The sequence below is a fragment of the Halichoeres trimaculatus genome, unplaced genomic scaffold (assembly GCF_033239565.1).
Source record: "Halichoeres trimaculatus isolate MK-OKI-2021-1 unplaced genomic scaffold, fHalTri1.1 fHalTri1_scaffold_12, whole genome shotgun sequence".
Classification (NCBI taxonomy): domain Eukaryota; kingdom Metazoa; phylum Chordata; class Actinopteri; order Labriformes; family Labridae; genus Halichoeres; species Halichoeres trimaculatus.
This window is the reverse complement of record NW_027437190.1, coordinates 4162633-4183344: the sequence shown is the minus strand read 5'-3', so window position 1 is coordinate 4183344 and position 20712 is coordinate 4162633. Positions and strand designations below refer to the sequence as shown.

At 40.0% G+C, this 20712-nt stretch overlaps 1 protein-coding gene across 1 annotated transcript; it reads left to right on the top strand.

Moving 5' to 3' along the window:
• The first annotated feature begins 859 nt into the window (after nucleotides 1-859).
• kpna5 (karyopherin alpha 5 (importin alpha 6)) lies at nucleotides 860-20287 on the top strand. The gene is made up of 14 exons (XM_074683358.1): nucleotides 860-983; nucleotides 6773-6906; nucleotides 7193-7294; nucleotides 7602-7701; nucleotides 8721-8815; nucleotides 9036-9167; nucleotides 9889-9977; nucleotides 12972-13071; nucleotides 13153-13316; nucleotides 13428-13506; nucleotides 13589-13714; nucleotides 15935-16062; nucleotides 16168-16346; nucleotides 18921-20287. Exons 2-14 carry the CDS (start codon nucleotides 6778-6780, stop codon nucleotides 19106-19108), a joined length of 1611 nt encoding a protein of 536 aa, XP_074539459.1. The 5' UTR covers nucleotides 860-983; nucleotides 6773-6777; the 3' UTR covers nucleotides 19109-20287.
• The last annotated feature ends 425 nt before the right edge of the window (nucleotides 20288-20712 follow it).

Below are 20712 nucleotides of genomic sequence, written 5' to 3'. Positions count from 1 at the left end.
AGTTTTTTTTTTTTTCTTTCATTTTGTTTTGCTAGTATATGCCTCTAGTGATTAGAAACCTTCAACTAATGAGATAAATTTAAGGTTACTTAAAAAAATCCTGGTGTTATGTTGTTATTATAATTATTATTAAAATTAAGATTATTATTATTATTATTATTATTATTATTATTATTATTATTATTATTATTATTATATTGTTATTATTATTGTTGTTGCTGTTATTTTTGGTATTGTTGTAATTTTCATTATAAAATATGTTTGTTGTTCCTTCCGCTTTTTTAACTTTCCTTAATGGCAAATTAGGAGCATACAAAATTGATAGAAAAATCTAAAGGTAACCTACTACTATCAAACAAATAAAGCTTAGGAGAAATAAAAAATAAATAAACTAAAGCAAACTTTCCAAACAATACTTTAACAGATACACACAGCAATCTGGAGCAAGGCAAGGCAAATAAAATAAAAAATAAATTGTAAATAATAAAAAAAAAAAGAACAAGGGCCCACAACCAAAACAACAAGAATTTCATCATATCAGCCCTAATCTTACCAGCAATCCTCCTTGATTTCTTTCTCTTTCATTTTTTTTCTAAGGTAAGAAAAAAGCATGAACTCATTCATGACACAGTCGCAGGATTTATCTTTTTTCCACTTACAAAAATGAATATGATATTTGCTCATGAGTAAAAAAACATCTCAAAGTCAGAAAATGAAGAGTTGAAATTTTGCATAAGAAGGGAAAACTATTATTATATTAAATTATATTAAATAAATATTATATCAAAAGAAATAATATCATCAACTTCTACAGTTCTGCTCCGCTTCGAAACGTAACCCGCCGACAGCTGACGGAAGTGACGTAGAGTGTTGTTGACGCGAGAGGTTTTGTGGGAAAGATTGAGCTGGACGCCATTTTGCTGTGATAAACAGAGGGAGAGCAGCAAAGGTTGAAGCTTCTAAACACCAGAACCCATCATCAGGTAGGTTTTATCTGTAGGATTAAGTTTCATATGAAACTAAGGGTTTCATTTAAAGCGATGTTAGTCAGAGTCCATCCACACTCCGGTTATATCTGACCAAACGCCAGGTTAGCTCCCAAGCTACATTAGCCACGAAACTAGCTCCCAACCTGATAAAAGCCGCTGAGACATATGAAGATACGTTTCAGAGAGAGGTTTTTATTAAACTGTGTGTGAAAACAGAAAGATGACAGTAATATGTTTGCGTTATTCATCATTTTATCTGTTTCAGTTGGCTTCTGCCTTGCCCTGTGAAGAGGTGAAGTAGGGTGAATATTTCTACGATTATTGAAGTGTACAGTTTGGCCTCACCTCCCACTCTTATGGGAATAAACGGATACCCAGCTTTTATAAACAGATTGCCCTGCTCATACACTATCATCTGTGTTTGTGTAACACCTGCAGGTGTACTGGGTTGTAGGGGGCCCCTGAAATCTGATTGTCCAACTCATCATAAATAAATATGATTGACTATTTAACTTATTAGAGGCAGTACTAATCAAATCTGGACCACTCACTGTGTTGTTACAGTATGGCCGGTTAACTAGGTACACCAACTTTTTATGAAAATATAAGAATAATATGACAAAGACGTCATTATGTCACAGGATTAATGTCATGTCACTGTGAGAAAAAGTGTTGTAAAGCTTAGTCATAGTTTTAATCTTTGATTTGAGACCTGCTTCTGTTAAGTTCCAGGATCTACTTTTTCAGAACATAAAAATCAATCACAGTCTAACCAATTGGTTCTACTGCTGAGTCACAGTGTTTCTACAAAGGATGGGAAGATTGACCTTTTCTTATGAGTACAATGACTGGGCAACGAATCGGTTTCATGGATGAATTTATATTTATGGTTAATGTTAGTGAAGAACTTTCCTTTCACTTCCTTCACATTCCCAGGGGGCTCCCCTGGGACTCCTTGGCAAATTGAAGAGTTTGTCCTGAGAAAGGAACAAGTTGATGGCTTGTTCAGTTCTGCGTCATTAGATCTTAAAGAAATCACAGTCTTTGACAAGCGGTGTAGAAAGTTGAAGAAGCTTAACGCAGAAACATGACCAGTTCTTTTCAACACTATAGACGGGGATTACAGCTGAGTGAGAGGGGTGGATCTTACTACATGATGCAACAGACTGCTACGGCCCATAAACGGCCACTTAAAAGCAGCCACATCAGAGGAATCATTCTCATTGATTGGATATGACCATAACCTGTGTATAGATGTATCCTCTGTGACGCACACAATAGGTTGTGATACAGTGTTTTGAAGACTAACATCAATGGTAAGCAACAGGATGCCCACCTGTCAGTCAAGCCAGCTGGGCCCTTATATGGGCAAACCTCAAGTTTATTATTAACTTTAAGAATAATGAGTTATTGAGGAATTATGAAAAAGATAACTGAAAAAAAGATACTTAGACCCAAACTGTTGTTTAAACCAGGCTGTAAACAGGTTTTCTCATGTTAAGCTCTGCTTTGTTTTGTTTTTTGAATGGGTGATTATGTGGTTTCTGGTGTTTGCAGCCAGCCTCAAGTGGACACTCTAGGAACTGCAGTTTTAACACATCTGCAGAGGCTTCATGTTTTAATACATGGTATGAAAAGAATTGTAAAAACATACTTGTACTGCAGTCTTACTGCATGTTTCTTAAGATATGGTGTCTATACCTCTGGAAAGCTGAGGTTTATTTCAACGCTCCACGTTAGTTTTGAGCTACCCTGCTGCAGGTGTTTTACAATTACAATGATCACCAGAGAGCTGGAGGGGTTGTGGTTTTCTCAAACTGAATCTGAGTGGTCCAGCCTAATCTTACATGAGTAAGGCTGGCTCTTTGAAGTCCTGGCCTTCTCTGATTATCACAAAGTTGAGCAAATCTAAACGTATTTTCAGTCACTTCTATGCCATTTATAGTTAATCCTAAACCAAGTAAAGCAAAATCATTTATAACTGAAAATGCATTCTGAAGTAAGGTGAGCTCTGAGGTTTTAAATCAGGGCATATCATCCATCCCTGTTCCCTGTATGTAACTCTTCTTGTGTATGTCCTCAGAAATGACTGCTGCATGAGCACAGCTTATGCACAGGAATAGTAGTGGTGAGAAATAAAATGTGGAAATTATGGTGGCTGAGAGTGCAAACCAAATCTACAAAGATAGAAACACTTTTACGAACTTTAAACAAATATAAATTCTACAAAACATTTTAATTTAATTAAAAAAACACTTTTACAAAGGACAAAACTAATTTACATCACTTCACACTGATGTAAAGGAAATGGAACAACCAAACACCCAGGGGGTGTCGAAAACTAGAGCCCGACTGATATGGGATTTTTGGGGCAGATGCTGATACCGATACTGGTGGCAAAAAAAAAGCCGATATCCAATATATTGGCTGATATCCCATAAATCGACTGATATCCGATATATCAGCTGATATATATATAATAAATTCATTGATATATACTATATATCAGGGGTCTCAAACTCGTGCCATGGAGGGCTGAGAGGCTGCAGGTTTTCTTTCCAACCAAAAACTCCACCAGCTGATTTTACTGATTAATCCCTGTTCTCTGCTTGAAAGTGAGGTAATCAGTGAAATCAGCTGCAGGAGTTTTTGGTTGGGAAAAGAAAACCTGCAGCCTCTTGGCCCTCCATAGCACGAGTTTGAGACCCCTGCTGTATATGAACATAAATTATTATAATACCCATATGATTCAAGACAGAGACAGAACACTATTAAATCAAAACAAGGAACTTTAATTATAAAACTGTTAACATAAGAACTGTAGTGTTAACTAATGATAAATAAGAACAAACTATTAACACAATAATAAATAAAGAAGTCAAACTTTAAACACCTTAAATAAAGAAGTCAAACTTTGAACACAGAAATTCAGAAAAAAAGTCAAACTGTAAACACACAATGAGCAACTTAAACAACGTTAAAACACCGTATTATAGTCTTACATTAGATAATGGTGGACGTGTGAATTAACAGTAGCATTTATCTCTGTTTATCTCACAAAAAAGCAACTCAGGCACTCGTGCAGTGTGCAGCCCAACCCACAGTCACACAGGAGCAGGAGCGACAGAATCTCCACAGGGCAAAATTGGTTATATTTGGTTATTTAATTGGCCGATATTGATTAATCAGTGAAAGGCATAGTCGCCCCACAGGCTGTTTCAACTATTGCCCCACCGATTAATCGCCCCACCGATTAATCGCCCCACCGATTAATCGCCCCACCGATTAATCGCCCCACCGATTAATCGCCCCACCGATTAATCGCCCCACCGATTAATCGCCCCACCGATTAATCGGTTGGGCTCTAGTTGAAACAGCCTGAAAATTTCCAACATTTATGCAACAATCCATCATATCTGGTCCTTCTGTTTCCTATACGTCATGTGAAAATTCCAGAGACAGTGAAAAGCAAAATCACGTTTTTTTTTTTGGGCTGAAGTGGGTTCCACAGAACTGACAGGACATGATGAACTTACCATAACATTTTTACAAACTCAGTAAATTTTGCGCCGCTAGGTCTTTCCTCGGCGCCTTCCGTCAACACAAGCTGACTGACCCTTCGCTGCACGATGTGGCCTGAAACCAATACCTGGACAATTTTTAGCTATATCGCAATCTACAATACATACATCTCACTATTCTGATTTCTCCTCCAAATCACTTTATGCATTTTAAATTCAACCCTCTGATGCATAAAATGACACAGGTATAACGATTCAAGAAGACCTCTCAGTTGGAGTTTTAAAATGAGCATTTACAAGCCCTAAACTAGCAACTGACGAGGTTTGCAACGAGATATGTGAGCAACATTTTTCCCTCCTCTCCTGATACAAAAACACGTGTGCGCAGGAGAGTTTTCTGGGTGGGTGGGGGAGTGAGCTGTTTGCTGTGACAGGAGCAGCAGCAGAAAGTGAAGGAAGTGAAACTCAAAAGGGAATTACGTACAGCGTCTTAAAACATCTATGTGAGAATATGTACTCAGTGGTCGGGATGTTGTTATTCATACATCTCACATACAATTAGGCCTGTCACGATAATCAATAAATCAACGAACCGAACGATAAATAAAAACGTCCTCGGTAAGTTTGCCAGCCTCGATAAACTGACACGTGCATGCATGTTTGTTTTCCTCCTCTCTTTCCACCAAAGAGGCTGAATGAGAAGATGGCTCACTACGTCTATCTTTCCTAACATCGGGGTGCATAGGTTCTATAGAGGATTTATAGCGGAGTGATGGTGATTAAGAAGAAGAAGGGGAGGTGCAGCGGAGCCTTGTTCTTTGACAAACCGCTCTTACTGAGGCTTTTGGTCTGCAAAGTAAATAGAAGTAAAAGCACCAAATGGTGGCGCTCAAAGACAGCTACATTACCAAAGAAATGCAGCCCTTCAATACGGTTGAAAGCCAGAAATGTTGAAAATGTTTGACAGTACGGTATGACTGGGAAAAAGTACATGTTACATTCAGGAACTGTATAAACTCCCTTTTATTTAGTCTATAGTTTTTATTGTTGTTTTTTTTTTTGTTTTGTTTTTTCTTTAGAGACAGGGTCTATGTTTTATTGTTTTTGATTAGTTTGAATTATTTTCATTGACATGTATTTTTTTCTAAAAGAGAGTCCATTTCATTTTCATATTTTTTCTCTGTCTTGTTTGTTAAATTTATTATATTTTTTGTTTAATTTATTTTATTTAAAAGATCCTGACCTTTTAATTACAGTTAAATACTCTTAAGAAATTAAAGTTTCTTGCTTTTGATATGGTGTACTCACTTTATTATCCCATTTATCATAATTATACCAATGAAAAAATGAAAAAAAAAATCGAAATAATATTGACAATAATATCGTTTATCTGCAATAATATTTTGGAAAAATATCGTCTAGCAAAATTTGTTATTGTGACAGGCCTACATACAACCCCCGCGACATATCAAGTAAATTCAACATCTCTCACCTCTACTTCAGGGTCATGCTCAGCATTTAGGACATTCCCTTTGCGTCAAAATTCTGACTTTGTAAATTTGTCTCAATGCTTGAAAAAAGTGTTTTGCTGATTGTATTTTCAATTGTAAAAATTATTTCTAAAAATGCAAATTTGTTTATGTTTGTTGAAGTTTTTCAAACTTTTGTAATTTTGGTTTGTACTTCCCAGCCAAGGTAGAAAATCTGTTAAAAATCAATGAAACGATCTGGTGTCAAACTGACACACAAGAAATGCGTAATAAATTATTCTGCCTGTTGTTTTGAGACACAGGTGCCACAGTCTGGTTATGTTTAACTTTTTGTGTGTAGGAGTGACTCCAAATCAAACACATGTAGTGAGACAGAACTTGACATTACCGTTTCAATCCACTGGGGGGTGCTCAGGATCTTTCTGGTAAGGTCATCTGATGTTACAGGTTGTGCTTCTCTTGACTTTTGCTGGACTCTTGGAGTCTACTGAAGTGTTAAAATGAAATCTGTGAGTCATTTTATCTCAGTGAAAAATTTAAAAACAGTTTACTGTGTGTAAGTAACCTGCTGTGAAGACTTTTTCTGATGGAAACTCTTCACAATAACAGTGTGCCTGTTGTTCAGAGTTCAGTTTGAAAGCATACGCACACAAATCCAGGGTCGACGAATGAAAGAAATGCTTTTTTCGTTTCTTTGGTGTTTTACCAGCATCGGATCTTTTGGATTTAGTCGAGAAATGCACGTTGGCTTATCTTCTTACTGTATTTTCAGACACAATGGCAAGTCCTGGAAAAGATAACTACAGGATGAAGAGCTACAAGAACAAAGCGCTGAATCCTCAGGAGATGCGTCGAAGGAGAGAGGAGGAAGGAATCCAGCTACGCAAACAGAAGAGAGAGGAGCAGGTGATGGCCGTCTCTTAGTTAAAGCTCCCCTCTTAATCGAACACAGGGATGTTGAATTTGAAGCTTGGATTGATTATTCCTTTTGCTCCAGTTCAGTTTGTTTAGATGAAAAGCCCCTGATTTGCTGAGACTCTGCTCTTTTCCCTTTTTTTCTTGTTTTGTTTGAGAGACAGATAAAACTACTGGTGTTACTGATGATAACTGATTTATATCAGCTGATATTTGATCTGTCACACTCAGTGCACTGAGAGTTCAGACTTCTAACCTGGGAAACTTCTGTGTTCAGCTGTTCAAAAGGAGGAACGTTTGTGTTCCATCAAGTGACGAGTCCATGCTGGAGTGTCCCATCCAGGATCCAGATGTCAGCTCCACCGTACCTGTAGCAGGTGTAAGTTTTCTCTTTGTGCTTTTTTCATAACCAAAAGAGGTGTAAAACAACACATATTCTATTCTATTCTATTATACTCTATTCTGTTTTATCTAAACTGAACCTTTAGGTTTGGTTTAGAGGTTTACTGAAACAATTTTGTGTAGACCTAAAGAAAACACAAATCCAGGATCTCCATATTGACCAAAGAGTGAAGCGCTGTTTAACATCAGTGGTTTAACTTTTACTAAGTTAGTTGTTTATAGTGAGCTGTTACTGAGTTAGTTGTTCTGTCTGTCTGTTCATGGCTTGTTAACCTTGTGCACAGGATGGAGTCATAACCCCTGATATGATTCAGATGATCTTCTCTGACGACCCGGACCAGCAGCTGATTGCTACTCAGAAATTTAGAAAACTCCTCTCCAAAGGTTTTGTACCGTCACTCTGAATTCTTGATCTTTGCTTTATTCTCTAATTCAGATACTAGATTTCAAACAGACAGGAGGTCTCCCTTACAGCTGAGCAGACAGTGATCCTAAGCCCTGTTTCTACCAAGACGTTTAGCTCGGTTTGTCTTGGTACGGCACACATTTTATGGCATTTCCATTGACTAATCTTGGGAAACGTCCTCCAAATTACCGACCTGTCCTGTCCCACCTTTTGGTTCCCTTCTGCTGGGGTGCCAGACATATCGTTCTGACCTCAGAGTGGAAGGAGCTAGAAACACCGCAGTCTGTTGATTGGCTTGTGTGACAACGGCTGCTGTATTTCTCCTGAAGCCTTCAGCCTTCTCTGAAACAAAGTTTGATCATTCTTTGTATCAAAGAGCCACATGCCAATCACAAAGAAGATGAATTGCTGGATGTTGCTGTGTTGCATTTTTCTTCTTCGCTGGATTTATAAACAGGGTACACTGTGTCGCGTTGCTATGGCTTCACACTGTTACCTAGCTGATGCAGCTATCAGCATCCAGCTCACACACCACCTGCCAAGAAGGGCATGGTTGGCTGTGGAAACACAAACAGGAACAGGCTTTACCAATCCAACCCGTACCAAACCATACTGATCCATACTGGACCACTTGGTGGAAATGAGGCTTGAGAAGGGGACAGCCTGCTCACCTCCAGGGATGTAGGGCTGTTAAAATAAGACAAGTAAATGAGTTCTGCAGACTTTAAAGAGCATTGAATTAGCTCATGCTTGCGGATTTAGGGTTAAAAAAAAACCTGTAAGAGTCAGTGTTCCTAAAAGGGTCTGTTCTAAAAGACGTTTTTTTTCTAATGAGCACAAATGTCCACTGACAAATAGGTTTTTCATTTTAATTTCATTTTCTTTTTTTATATTTTATCCTTTATTTGAAATACTAGACGTTATATTTTGAATTGTGTCTCTTTGTGAACCAACTGTTGTTTAAAACCTGATGGGTCTGGTCTGGTCCCTTGTGCAGAGCCCAACCCCCCCATAGACGAAGTCATCTCCACTGCTGGTGTGGTGAACCGTTTCGTGGAGTTCCTGAAGAGGAGTGAGAACTGCACCCTGCAGGTGAGGATGAGGTCTGGGTCCTGGGTCTGACCTGGTATCGCGAGTTGATTACAATCACTTCACATTCTTTATCTTCAGATAAAGCAGACCTGACAGGCTGGTGACTCATTATGGATGTTAAAGAAATAGAATAAAAAATGTGATCAGTAGTGTGTGAATGCAGAATCACTTTGATTAACCAGATTGTCTGACTGTCCTTTGTGTGTTTGTGTGTTGACAGTTCGAGGCGGCCTGGGCTCTCACCAACATCGCCTCAGGAACCTTCCTGCACACGAAGGTGGTGATAGAAACAGGAGCTGTTCCCATCTTCATCGAGCTGCTTAACTCTGACTACGAGGACGTTCAGGAGCAGGTGAGAGGAGTACAGGTTCTACCTGGACACGCACGTTTCTTGTAGAGTAGGGGTCAGCAACATAAATTCAAAAAGATCCAGTCAAAGAAAGAGCTCAGATCATAGCACCTAATGGTGCTGGGTAAAACATTATTGTCTCATTAAATTTAAGAAGGCCTGAAGAGATAATACCGTATTGACCTGAATATAAGGCGACCGTGATTATTAGACAACCCTCACTTTTTGAGACCAATCTTCAGGAAAAATCTCAGATAACCAAAATTCACTTTGTTTAGAGAAATTATTTTTTGATTGACATCCTGAGAAAATCATTGAAATAACAGAGACTCCTTTCATGTTTGGCCGCTGAAGCCCACCCTCGTACATGTACCTGCCAACATTACACTTTGACAAAGATGGAGAGGGCTGTTATGCTCTGCTCCTCCATCATCAAAATTACTTATTGCCTCCTTGTTCATATTTTGGCTGTTAATCCTCCGACCTGTTCACTTCTGGTCTGGCTCCGTTCATTATGTCAGTTTGCGCCTCTGCATGTGTTAAAATGTGTGTGATAAGACACTAAGCCACAACCTTCTCTCAGCCTTAGTGCTTGTTGTGTATGGTACATGTACAGCCTGTGGGTAGATTCTGTGTTCACCAGGGATGGGTAAGGGAAACCTGGTTTGACTATGTGTAGACTGTGTATTTACCATGGGTTGACTGCATATATGTTGTGTTCCAGGCGGTGTGGGCCCTCGGTAACATAGCTGGAGACAACGCAGAGTGCAGAGACTACGTGCTGAACTGTGGCATCCTGCCCTCTCTGCAGCAGTAAGTGTCTAACTGTGTTTTCAGGCTCCTCTTTGTGCTATTATCATCAGGATTTCTCCTCACAGTCATTGCCAGAAAGATTTATAGCAATATGATAGCATATTTATTTCATAATAGATTTATCAGTGATTCTATAACAAGGGGTACATTTCAGCTCCATGGGGTAAACGTATCAATTTTACTAAATATTGATTTCGAGCAATGACCAATTTTACTGTGGGTCATTTGGCTGATATTTTACTTTAACACAAAGAGTGAACAGGTTCCATCATTTGTTTAGCAAAAAATACAAATCATGTTGGAATTTACAGTTTTTGACAGACTGAACTTCACAACGACAAGTGTATCACTACTTTAGAGTCCGCCTTCTTCTTATAGTGATAAGATTCACGCTGCTCTAAACTTTCCTTACTGAGGAGGATGCTACATTAGAGCATGTCGGAGCTTATGTTAGATAGAGAGATCAGGGCGGACCACAGGATGAATCAACTTTTTAACTAGTGCAAGAGTTAAACTCATGACATGTCATGTCAACACCTAAAAAAAAAAAGAAAACAGCTCAGGCTCTTCATCAACAACAAGTGCTGCACAGTTATCTGTCTCTGTCTCTGAGAATTTCTGCAGCGTCTTTGGATCAAACCAACTAAGAGAGAGGGGGTGTATGGTTTTTGAGTTTTCGATATAACGCCCTAGTACAGGACCTGATTTGACTTAGAAAGATATCAGAATTCACAGGAGCATATTTAAAGTTGGGGGACAATCAGGAGAAATAACAAACCAGAAGAACAGCAGGAGAAAGGGTATAAAAAATGAGAGACTCCCTCCATATTCAGGAGTGTTGACAGCCTGCCAGCACTCTCGATTGGTAAAAGTGAGTTCATGTATGACACAGATTGACAAAGACAAAAACTACAGACATTTTTCCTATCATTTTAGGTTATTTTAGGAAGTTTTGTAAACATACTAAAGAATTTTAGTCATTGTTTTTTGTAAAGCCTCGTTTTTATTTTTTATTTCAACGAAAGTTTTTGTTAATTATAATTAGAGCTGCACGATTTGAGGAAAAGGTGCTATTTGCGATTAGGTGGAAAATATTGCGATTGCGATTGGGCTTGCGATTTAATAAAAAAGGTTGTGTCATGATGAGTCTACAGATTTGCTTGGTTATCATGGAGAAAAATCTGAATTGCATGTGCTGACATTGCGATTGCGATTGCGATATCCTCTTTTGCGATTACATAATTGCATGTGCTGACATTGCGATTGCGATAATCGTGCAGCCCTAATTATAATAACTCTACATGTTAACACGTGCATATCTGCTTTTACTTAAGAAGCATTTTTGTTGTCTTCCTTTAAAATTAAAATTAAGAAATAACCTGTTTTATCAGCCAGAGCTTGTTACTTGTTGCAAACTTCATGGCTGTTTTCCAAATGCCTTCTACATACTACCTGCTGCTTTTGCTTGTAGAATATAGAATGACTGTTCTGTTGGGTCTGTTTTGTAGTATACTACTCTGGTTTCCAGTCTTGGAAGGTGGAGCTACAGATGATGTTGGTTTTTTGCTTTTAATATAAATATACAGTACAATCTTTGGGCAGATCTCTGCCTTTGATTTATTTTTTTAATCATATCAAACAGAATCATCATTCTTGATTCCTAATCTTACACCAAAAGTTATATCGCTGACTGAAAATAAATCTGAAAAGGATTATTATTTTTTACAGCTGATGTAAAAACCACTTCTATATAATCCACATATGGCTTAAAAAGTGAGTTAGTGGTTTATATGGGCTGATGAATTTGTAGAAGTAATCACCTCTTTTATGACTGGAAGTGACAAGATTTATGGGTTTCTTTGCATTATTTCACCTTTATCTCATGGACTGTCAAACATTAGTGTTGTGTTGTAATTATAATGCTGACTCATTCCAGTAGATGGCAGTAATTCACCAAAACCTGCCACCACATAGTATGCCAGGTAGACTGGTCTGTTGCATACTGAGAAATTTTCCTGGATCAGTAGGACGTCTGGGGATTTTTAATATAATGCATTTTCAGCAAGTTTTTGCATACTGACTACTACATACTGAGTTGCAGCCAAAATAGTAGGCACTGCTAAAATGAATAAATAAAAGGTGCGACCAAATCATGTGCTGGTGCGACAATCTGAGAAAGTGCACCAGTGCTACCAGTGACAAAGTAAGTGTAGAGCCCTGCTGTACATGGGGCTCATTAACTGTTCATCAACTGTGTTACCAACATTTTCTGCTCTTCTTACTATAGATGTTATAAAGACCAAACTGTGAAGAAAAGGAGCAGAAATATGAACTAAAATATAACTGTAAGCATCACAAAATGTAATGTTGTAGTGACAGGTATCCCTCTTCTTGTCCTGTGAGCTGTGTTACTGTGACTTTTGAGCCTTAATTCTTTTAGACTTTGTCTAAACTGTGATAAAATGATGAGGGACATGTCTAGGGAGCATCGTCTGATATTGAAATGTTGAATAACTCTAAACTCAGTATAATATTGATTTATCTCGAAAAATAGTCACAACTTTTGTCCATAGCACAGTTGACAGAATAATGCAACGTTATTTTTATCACTTAAATGTTCCAGAATTCATTAGAGCTTAAGTTGCTAACTAATGAATTTGGTACACTCCAGGTTTATACGTTGAAACTAAATAGAATATGAAGCTAAAAAGCAGTGATTTTTTTCACTATTTTGTAAACCTAAAATGTTTTTTAATTATAGCATCACTCTTACACAAAACTGGAGCAGGAACAGAGTTTGTCTGTGAGACCACAGACAGCTAAACGCTGTGAAAGCTGTGATTAAAATCACATCCTCAGACTTCTCCTTGTCCAAGTTTTGTCTTCACTGTGAAGTTCTGCAGACTGGAGGGTCCAAACACACCCTGGCTTTTTAATGACATCCAAAAGCCTTCCACACTGTTAGTAAATGCTTTCTCCTTCTTCTACATCCAGGCTTCTTGCTAAATCCAACCGGCTCACAACAACTCGTAATGCAGTGTGGGCTCTGTCCAACCTCTGCAGAGGAAAGAATCCTCCACCAGACTTTGCAAAGGTGAGTCTAAGAAAACTACAGACATGTTGGTCACCTCTACAGTTTTATTTCAGAGTGTAACTCCCTCTGTCTCCATGCCAGGTGTCTCCATGTCTCAGCGTGCTGTCCAGGCTGCTGTTCAGCAGTGATCCGGACGTGCTGGCTGATGCATGCTGGGCTCTGTCGTACCTGTCTGACGGCCCCAATGAGAAGATCCAGACTGTGATCGACTCGGGGGTCTGCCGCAGGCTGGTGGAGCTGCTCATGTTAGTGCTCTGAGATCTTCGAGAGTAGATATCAGGTGTTGGGTTTATTATTGCTCCTGTGTGTCACTGTGGTGTGGTTTACTGTCTCTATACACCTGTGTTTTTCCCCAGGCACAGTGACTATAAGGTGGTCTCTCCAGCTTTGCGAGCAGTGGGAAACATCGTGACGGGAGATGATATTCAGACTCAGGTAGACTCTGATCCTCTCACCTTTACTGCTTCATAGATGAGGGAATTTGAGGTGTGTTAAAAGTGTGTGTCTGTGATTTTAGGTAATCTTGAACTGTTCGGCCCTTCCCTGTTTACTGCACCTCCTCAGCAGCCCAAAGGAGTCCATCAAGAAGGAGGCGTGCTGGACAGTGTCCAACATCACAGCAGGAAACAGGGCTCAGATCCAGGTACGAACGTCTCACTTCATGGCACACCTTCTCTCTCTGCGCATTCAGGCGTTTAATAATCTTTTTGTAAACTTCGCAAACAGTGAAATAAATCCCAAAGATGTACGAAATAAGAACAAAAGTAAGAAAGAAAAAAATTAAAGGCCCCAAAATTTTGTGCATTACAGCGAGTACTTCACACAATTTCAAGTTTCTGCAAGTCTGGTGCCGAAAATATGAGATGTACAGTAGTTCTGTATAACTAGCAGAAAGTATTTGCAAGGTTACGTGAAGCACGGGTCTTTTGGTAGCAACGCTTCTGCTGTCTCCTCACATGCTCCCCTTGGCTGCTCCTCAAAAAAAACAGCAGCGCAGTGTCAAACCACCTGTATCAGCTTGTTTTCCCTGCTATAGAAAGGTGGAACACAGAAATTAACCTTTTTTGTCACATCCCATAAATAGATCATAATGATAAAAGTGTGCTTAGGTATGATCGATTTATTTTTCACAAGTAATATATATTGTATTTATTTGACCAGATTACAACCCACTGAGATCAGCATCTTTTCACTCCATTGAGAAGCCTCTTTTCATTTGTGTTGGGCTGTAAAACCCCAAACCTGTGGCTCCACTCCTCTGTGGCAGCTCATAAAGTCATGTCGTGTGAAGGAGGGCGTGAAGTAAAAGATAAATTAGGCTGTCAGAAATCAAAATTTTTGCCTCAAATACACCAGATATGTCTGCAGTCTGACACTTCTCTGTTGTGTCTTGACTGTGTTTCCCGACTCACACCGGCTGAGTCCAAGAGGCCAGCAGCACGTTATAGGAACAGTTATGAGAAGGTGACGGTGTAGATTAACAACATAGAACTGAGCAGTTCACAAACAGAAGTGCACAACATGCAGCTCAACAATTTAAGAACAACAGTTCAACTTATTTAATCCGTCTTTTCTTGCATGGGGGAAATATTTACCAAATGAAATCTCTGATTGGTTGGTAACTTTAGAAACTAACCAGACACATTGGCTGGTGATCAGAAAAGTTAATTTAGAGCCCTGAATCAAACCCATACTCAGAGGAAAGTTGAATAGCGACACTGACTATGACCTCCTTCTGTGTCACAGGGTGTCCACCGGGCCTTAAAAAGTATTAAAAGTTGATATATCAATTGTGGGGAAATAAAGGCCCTTAAAAAGTATTAATAAGTCTTAATCCTGATGTTATGAGGCAATACATTTTACTGGTATTCAAGCTTTGACTCCAAAAGTATCCATGAATATTTATTTTCCTCCTTGGGACTGTTACAAACTAACCTGACACACCAAGCAGACAGTTTCATATATCTGCCACGGAAATAGTGGATCTGGTTCAAAGATGTTTTCAGGGGCTAAACCTTCAAAAATAACCACACCTGGTGATTGGACGATCATTCTGCCCGTCACATCATCACAGACCAGTGTGAGGATCTAGAAAAAGCTTTAGCATCTCAAAATATTTCTCTCTAGATCATAAGAGTTTCTCAAGCCTCCTGAGAAAATTCCTCAGATTTTTGATTACCTGGGATCTTGGATTCTTACCATTTAGAGAAAGCTTCCCCTGATCTCGGTTGTTTTGGAACAAATTTTCTTTGTTTAAATCACCTTTTTACTGGATACAACGTGACGAGATAAGGTATTTATCAATGCGCTGTTGTTTGAAACACAACAACAAGCAAAGTTGTATTTCTGTGAGGCCCGGGCTATATGTAGCGCTAGCAGCCCAACATATCCGTAAGCAAATGTGACAACAAACTCAGTTCATACAGTAGTTTAGTAGCCTTCCGTATGTGGCGGTGATGGAAAGCAAATCACACAATCTCAAGCACATCCTAAATTTTGACAAAAATGAAATAAATTCTTGTTTTTTATTTTCTGCAAGTTGACCTTAAGTAACTGCTGTTACTTGTTGTGGTAATGGGAATGTCAATTAACCTGCTTTTAGTTTCCTTTATTCTTTCAAGCTCTATTCCTTCTCAGCTTACCTAATTTACGTTCAAATGCAAACTACAACTGTCAACAGCTTAAAGTCGTGATAAGGTCTCAAAACTTTTTGAAAGTTTTAAAAAGTCTTAAAAGGTATTGAATTTAACCTCAGGATTTCAGCATATACCCTGTGTCAGGAACATACAAACCTGAGATCTGTAGATCACATGAGCACTGAGTAAAGATGCATCCTGCTGTGTTCCTCACACCTTCTCTGCAGAATGTGATCGATGCAAACATCTTCCCCGTCCTGATCGAGATCCTTCAGAAGGCTGAGTTCCGCACAAGGAAAGAGGCGGCATGGGCAATCACAAACGCCACGTCTGGTGGAACTCCTGCACAGATCAGGTACAAACCCCCGCTTCTCTGGGACCCCCCACTCAATAACGATAACGTCTTTAACAGGCACGCTGCCAGTCACTCCATGACTACATGCTATCTGTTGTGTGACAGGTACCTGGTATCTCTGAACACCATCAAACCCATGTGTGACCTGCTGACAGTGATGGACTCAAAGATCGTGCTGGTGTCTCTGAATGGGCTGGAGAACATCCTGAGACTGGGAGAGCAGGAAGCCAAACAGAACGGGACCGGTATCAACCCATACTGCGCTCTTATTGAGGAGGCCTATGGTAAGACCATGTGTCAGCAGCCACAGTGTTCTCCTGCACATGTGTACTGGGCTGTTTTTTCTGTGCTATAGACGTTAAAGTTTCAAGTAAAATATCAAACTGGCCTGACAGACTAGGGGTACTCTGCAGCTGTCAGCAAGGAGGCTAAAGGCCCACCTAACCTCCACTTCCTGACCCCACACTACCTCACGTGAAGTAAGCAGGGCTGAAAGAAGCTGGGCTACCTGGAAAAGAGATAAAGATGATAAAGATCAATCTGACCCTGCTCAACACAATTGTGAAGCTAAGAAGGAGCATTTAGCAAAAGCCTACTTTGGAGCTGATCATTCAAGATCACCCAGAAAGCCCTCACAGGGACTTTAACAAACTCAGACATGGTTCTTGACAAGACCTTCCTTCATTTCTTACAGGGTTCTGAATTTCAGTGCCATACAGTGGGTATCCCACACAAAATATCAAACTCTGGCAAGTTTGGGGCTGAAAATGTGGAAAAATTCAGCACAAATTTAACGTAAGCCCAGTGTCCACCAAGCAGTTCACTTTGTCTCTGTATGGCATTCATTTTGTGGCATTTCCTTTAAGTAAAACCAGGACAGGTCCCCAAATTACAGACCCATACTGTCCCACTTTTTGATACCCTTCTTTTGGGGTGCCAGACATACTGATCCAACCCCAGAAGGTGGAGCTAGAAACACTGCAGTCTGTTGATTGGATTTGTATTTCTCCTGGTGGCGCACAGTCTTCTCTGAAACAAAGCTTGATTGTTCTTTGTAACAAAGAGCAACATGCCAGTCACAAAGAAGAAAAATTGCTGGATGTCTTTTATCGTTACTCTTGGTTAACTGTGTCACAGATTTATTACACTGGGTACACTGTGTTGCACTGCTATGGCGTCACACTGTCAGAGGTGGGAGCAAGTCATTGCTTTGCAAGTCTCCAGTAAGTCTCAAGTCTTTAGTCCCAAGTCCAAGTCAAGTCTCGAGTGAGGACAAGAGGGGTCGAGTCAAGTCCAAGTCACATACTTGGAATTTTCGAGTCCTCACAAGTCACAAGCACCGTTTACCAAATGAAATGCTGTTTTTCAGGATGAAGCAATATTTTAAATTTAACAAATACAATTAATGCATTTTAATTTTTTTTATTTTTTTTTAAATAAAACCAGCACAACAAGACTTTGTCTTTATGGTCTCATCATAGTTGAGACACGCTAGCCCAGTTTGCATGGGTAGTTTTCCTCAGCCAGACTGAAATCCATTGGATTAAGTGAACCTGATTTGATCTGTATACATGAAGTATACAGTCCAGATGTTCGTGGCCCTAGCTGAATCTGATTGCATTTGTTTTTTGACTTGTGCATTACATCACTCTGCCACTACCTGTAAATTTGTAAGAGAAGAAGACGTGCACTTCCTGCTTTCTGTTTACCTCTGGAAAGATAGATCCACGTCGTGTTTAGTTGGGGACACTTATTGTGTCCAGTTTTTCTGTTTGTTCATGTTTGTTTTTGTTTGGCTGCGTGTTGCTCTGCGTACTTCACTTATGTGCGTCTTACGTACTAGGGAGTGCATGTGCAGACCGAACAATCCTCTCTATCAACCCAGTCCGCTCCACTCAGATTCGGGTGAATCAGATTGGCTAAGGTGTTTACATGAGACATTTTAAGTCTGATTGACCTGAATGGGCCCATGTAAACGAGGCTAGTGAGGCACAAGCTGCTAAAACATCGATGACTTGACAGTAACATGTACTGTGGCATAAAGTAGGTGCTAAGCTAAAGCTAGCCATAGCATTATATCACAACAGGTATCCTTTGGTCATGATATTGTCAAGTCGAGTCCAAAGGCATCAAAATTGTGACTTGAGCCTAAACCCCACCTACCAAGAAGGGCAGGGTTGGCCGTGGAAAATCAAACAGGATCAGGCTTTACCAATACAACCTGTAGCATACTGCACTGATCTAAACTGGACTGCTTGGTGGAAACGGGACTGTATACGACCATCTCAAAGTTCGGTTAGATAAAGTTAGGTTATGTTCTGATCTCTGAAACTGTGTTTAGAGGAAGTCATGGATTCATTTCCCAGATTGCTCTGTGTGTGTTTGCTCTCGATGTGTGTCAGGTGTTTAGGGATGGGTACCTTTTCACATTTGAAATGATACAGTACGGATACGCGGTACCTGGCAATCGGTATTGGTACTCAACGGTACCAATTTTTGGTACTTTTTTGTGTTTATGTGGTAAAAAATATCTATTTGTTTAATAATTCAAATCTCTAATTTTTTCAACTTAACATATTTATTCTTCTGTGTATAACCTTGCAATGTTGTGTTCATGTCCAGCATGGAAAGTCACCAACCCTTCCACTCCCGCACAGTCACAAAGATGCGTTTAGGTACCTAAACATGGTACCTTTTGTTTTTAGGTGAAACGATACCCGATACTTTTGATAGAATTTGGTTGGTACCCATGAAAGTACCTAATTTGGTACCCATCCCTACAGGTGCTATGATAAGTTATTTCATGAGAGCAGAAGTGTGTGTGTGTTAATGAGCTGCTCTGTGTGTTTCTCCTTCAGGCCTGGATAAGATAGAGTTCCTTCAGAGCCACGAGAACCAGGAGATCTACCAGAAGGCCTTTGACCTGATCGAGCATTACTTTGGCGTAGACGAGGAGGACGCCAGCCTGGCCCCTCAGGTGGATCAGAACCAGGGCCAGTTTGTCTTCCAGCAGCAGGAAGGACCCATGGAGGGCTTCCAGCTCTAACCCTGCCCCCTCCTACAGCCCGTCTTCTTCATCTTCTTAGTTTGTAACCCTTGGCCAACGGGCCTGTGGACTCTGCTGGGACCTGGACCTGCCTCTACTGGTGCAGCCCCTCGCTCTCAGACGTCACTTTCCCTCTGCAGGGACTGACAGAGGGAGATGTGTGTGTGTGTGTTTGTGTGTGTGGAGGTGAGCAGTGAGAGCGTGTGAGGCTCGGTGATGCTGTTTGATCCTGAACACAGAGAACGGGACAGGGATGATGAATGTCCTCACCACGAACAGAATCCAGTTTTCTCTACAGCCGCAGAAAGACTCTCCTTCCTGTTGAGTTCATGTTGAACGATGTCGATGATTTTTGTGTTTCACTTCGAAACTGGACTCTTTAAAATCAGCATCTTCAGCATCCAGATCCCACCTACAATGTGAAACTACCTCTGAAACCATCAGACACAAAGGCCCTGAACGGACTGACCCCTCTGCTGTGGCTCACCACAGCCCTGCAGTCAACATCTGGGATGGGATTACAGGATCAGAAGTCAGATTATATGAGTCAGAAGAAGGGGTCAGATAAAAGGTTTCAGATAACATGGGTCAGATTAAAGTGGTCAGATTAGAGCGGTCAGATTAAGGGTAAAATTATATGGGTCAGATTAAAGTGGTCAGAATAGAGCGGTCAGATTAAAGGGGTAAGATTACATGAGTCAAAAAAAGGGTCAGATTAAAGGTTTTGGATAAGAGGGGTCAGATTAAAAGATTCATATTAGAGCAGTCAGTTTAAAGGGTAAAATAACATGGGTCAGATTAAAGTGGTCAGATTGAAGTGGTCAGATCAAAGAGAAAAAATTACACGAGACAAAAAAGGGGTTTGATTAAAGGTTTTAGATAACGGGTCAGATTAAAGATGTCAGATTAAAAGGGTGAAATTTAAGAAGAAAATTAAAAGGGAAAGCAAAGATTTCAGATATATCAGGTTTAAGAGTCAGATTGAGAGGGGGTGGACTTATAGGGTCAGAATCGAGGGGTCAGATTACAGGGGTCTGTTTAAAGAGGTCAGATTAAAGGTTTCAGATAAAAGAAATTAGGCTAAGGGGATGAGATGCAAGGTGTCAGATTGATGAATTCAGATTAAAGGGGTTGGAATAAAGAAGTCAGATTCATGGGGTCAGATTAAACAAATCAGATTTCTGGGGTCAGATTGGCGTGTTGATGACCAGCTGCTCCCTCTCCTGTCCTTCCTGTCTCAGACTTTATGGACACTCTTTAATTTATTCGTCCTGTGAGCTGTGTGGAGCTGCTCTGCCCTCGGTGCGGACTGAAGGCGGACTCCGTGATGCCTCGGGTCAGCTCCAGTTTGTTTTTTGCTGCTTTTCTTCCGTTCAAAGAGCAGAACCAGGACGTTTGTTACATGATGCAGTGTGGTGCTGCTGAATGAGATTTTTTTTCTGTTTCTAGGTTGAACTAGCAACGTAACACATCTTAACTTATTTTTCCTGCTGCAGTGGTCTGTGTGTTGCTGGGATCAGCCGTGGAGGGTTTGTATATTATATATACTTATAAGAAAGTGCAGAGAGGGGATTTGAGCGGCTGTGGAAGCTGTGATATGCAAT

What these genes read in the sequence shown, in the direction of transcription:
- kpna5 (XM_074683358.1), top strand. Translation starts at nt 6,778, where the DNA reads ATGGCAAGTCCTGGAAAAGATAACTACAGGATGAAGAGCTACAAGAAC. An exon ending in GTGAGAACTGCACCCTGCAG is followed by an intron (nt 8,816 to 9,035) that starts GTGAGGATGAGG and finishes GTGTGTTGACAG; the next exon opens with TTCGAGGCGGCCTGGGCTCT. An exon ending in AGGCTGGTGGAGCTGCTCAT is followed by an intron (nt 13,317 to 13,427) that starts GTTAGTGCTCTG and finishes GTTTTTCCCCAG; the next exon opens with GCACAGTGACTATAAGGTGG.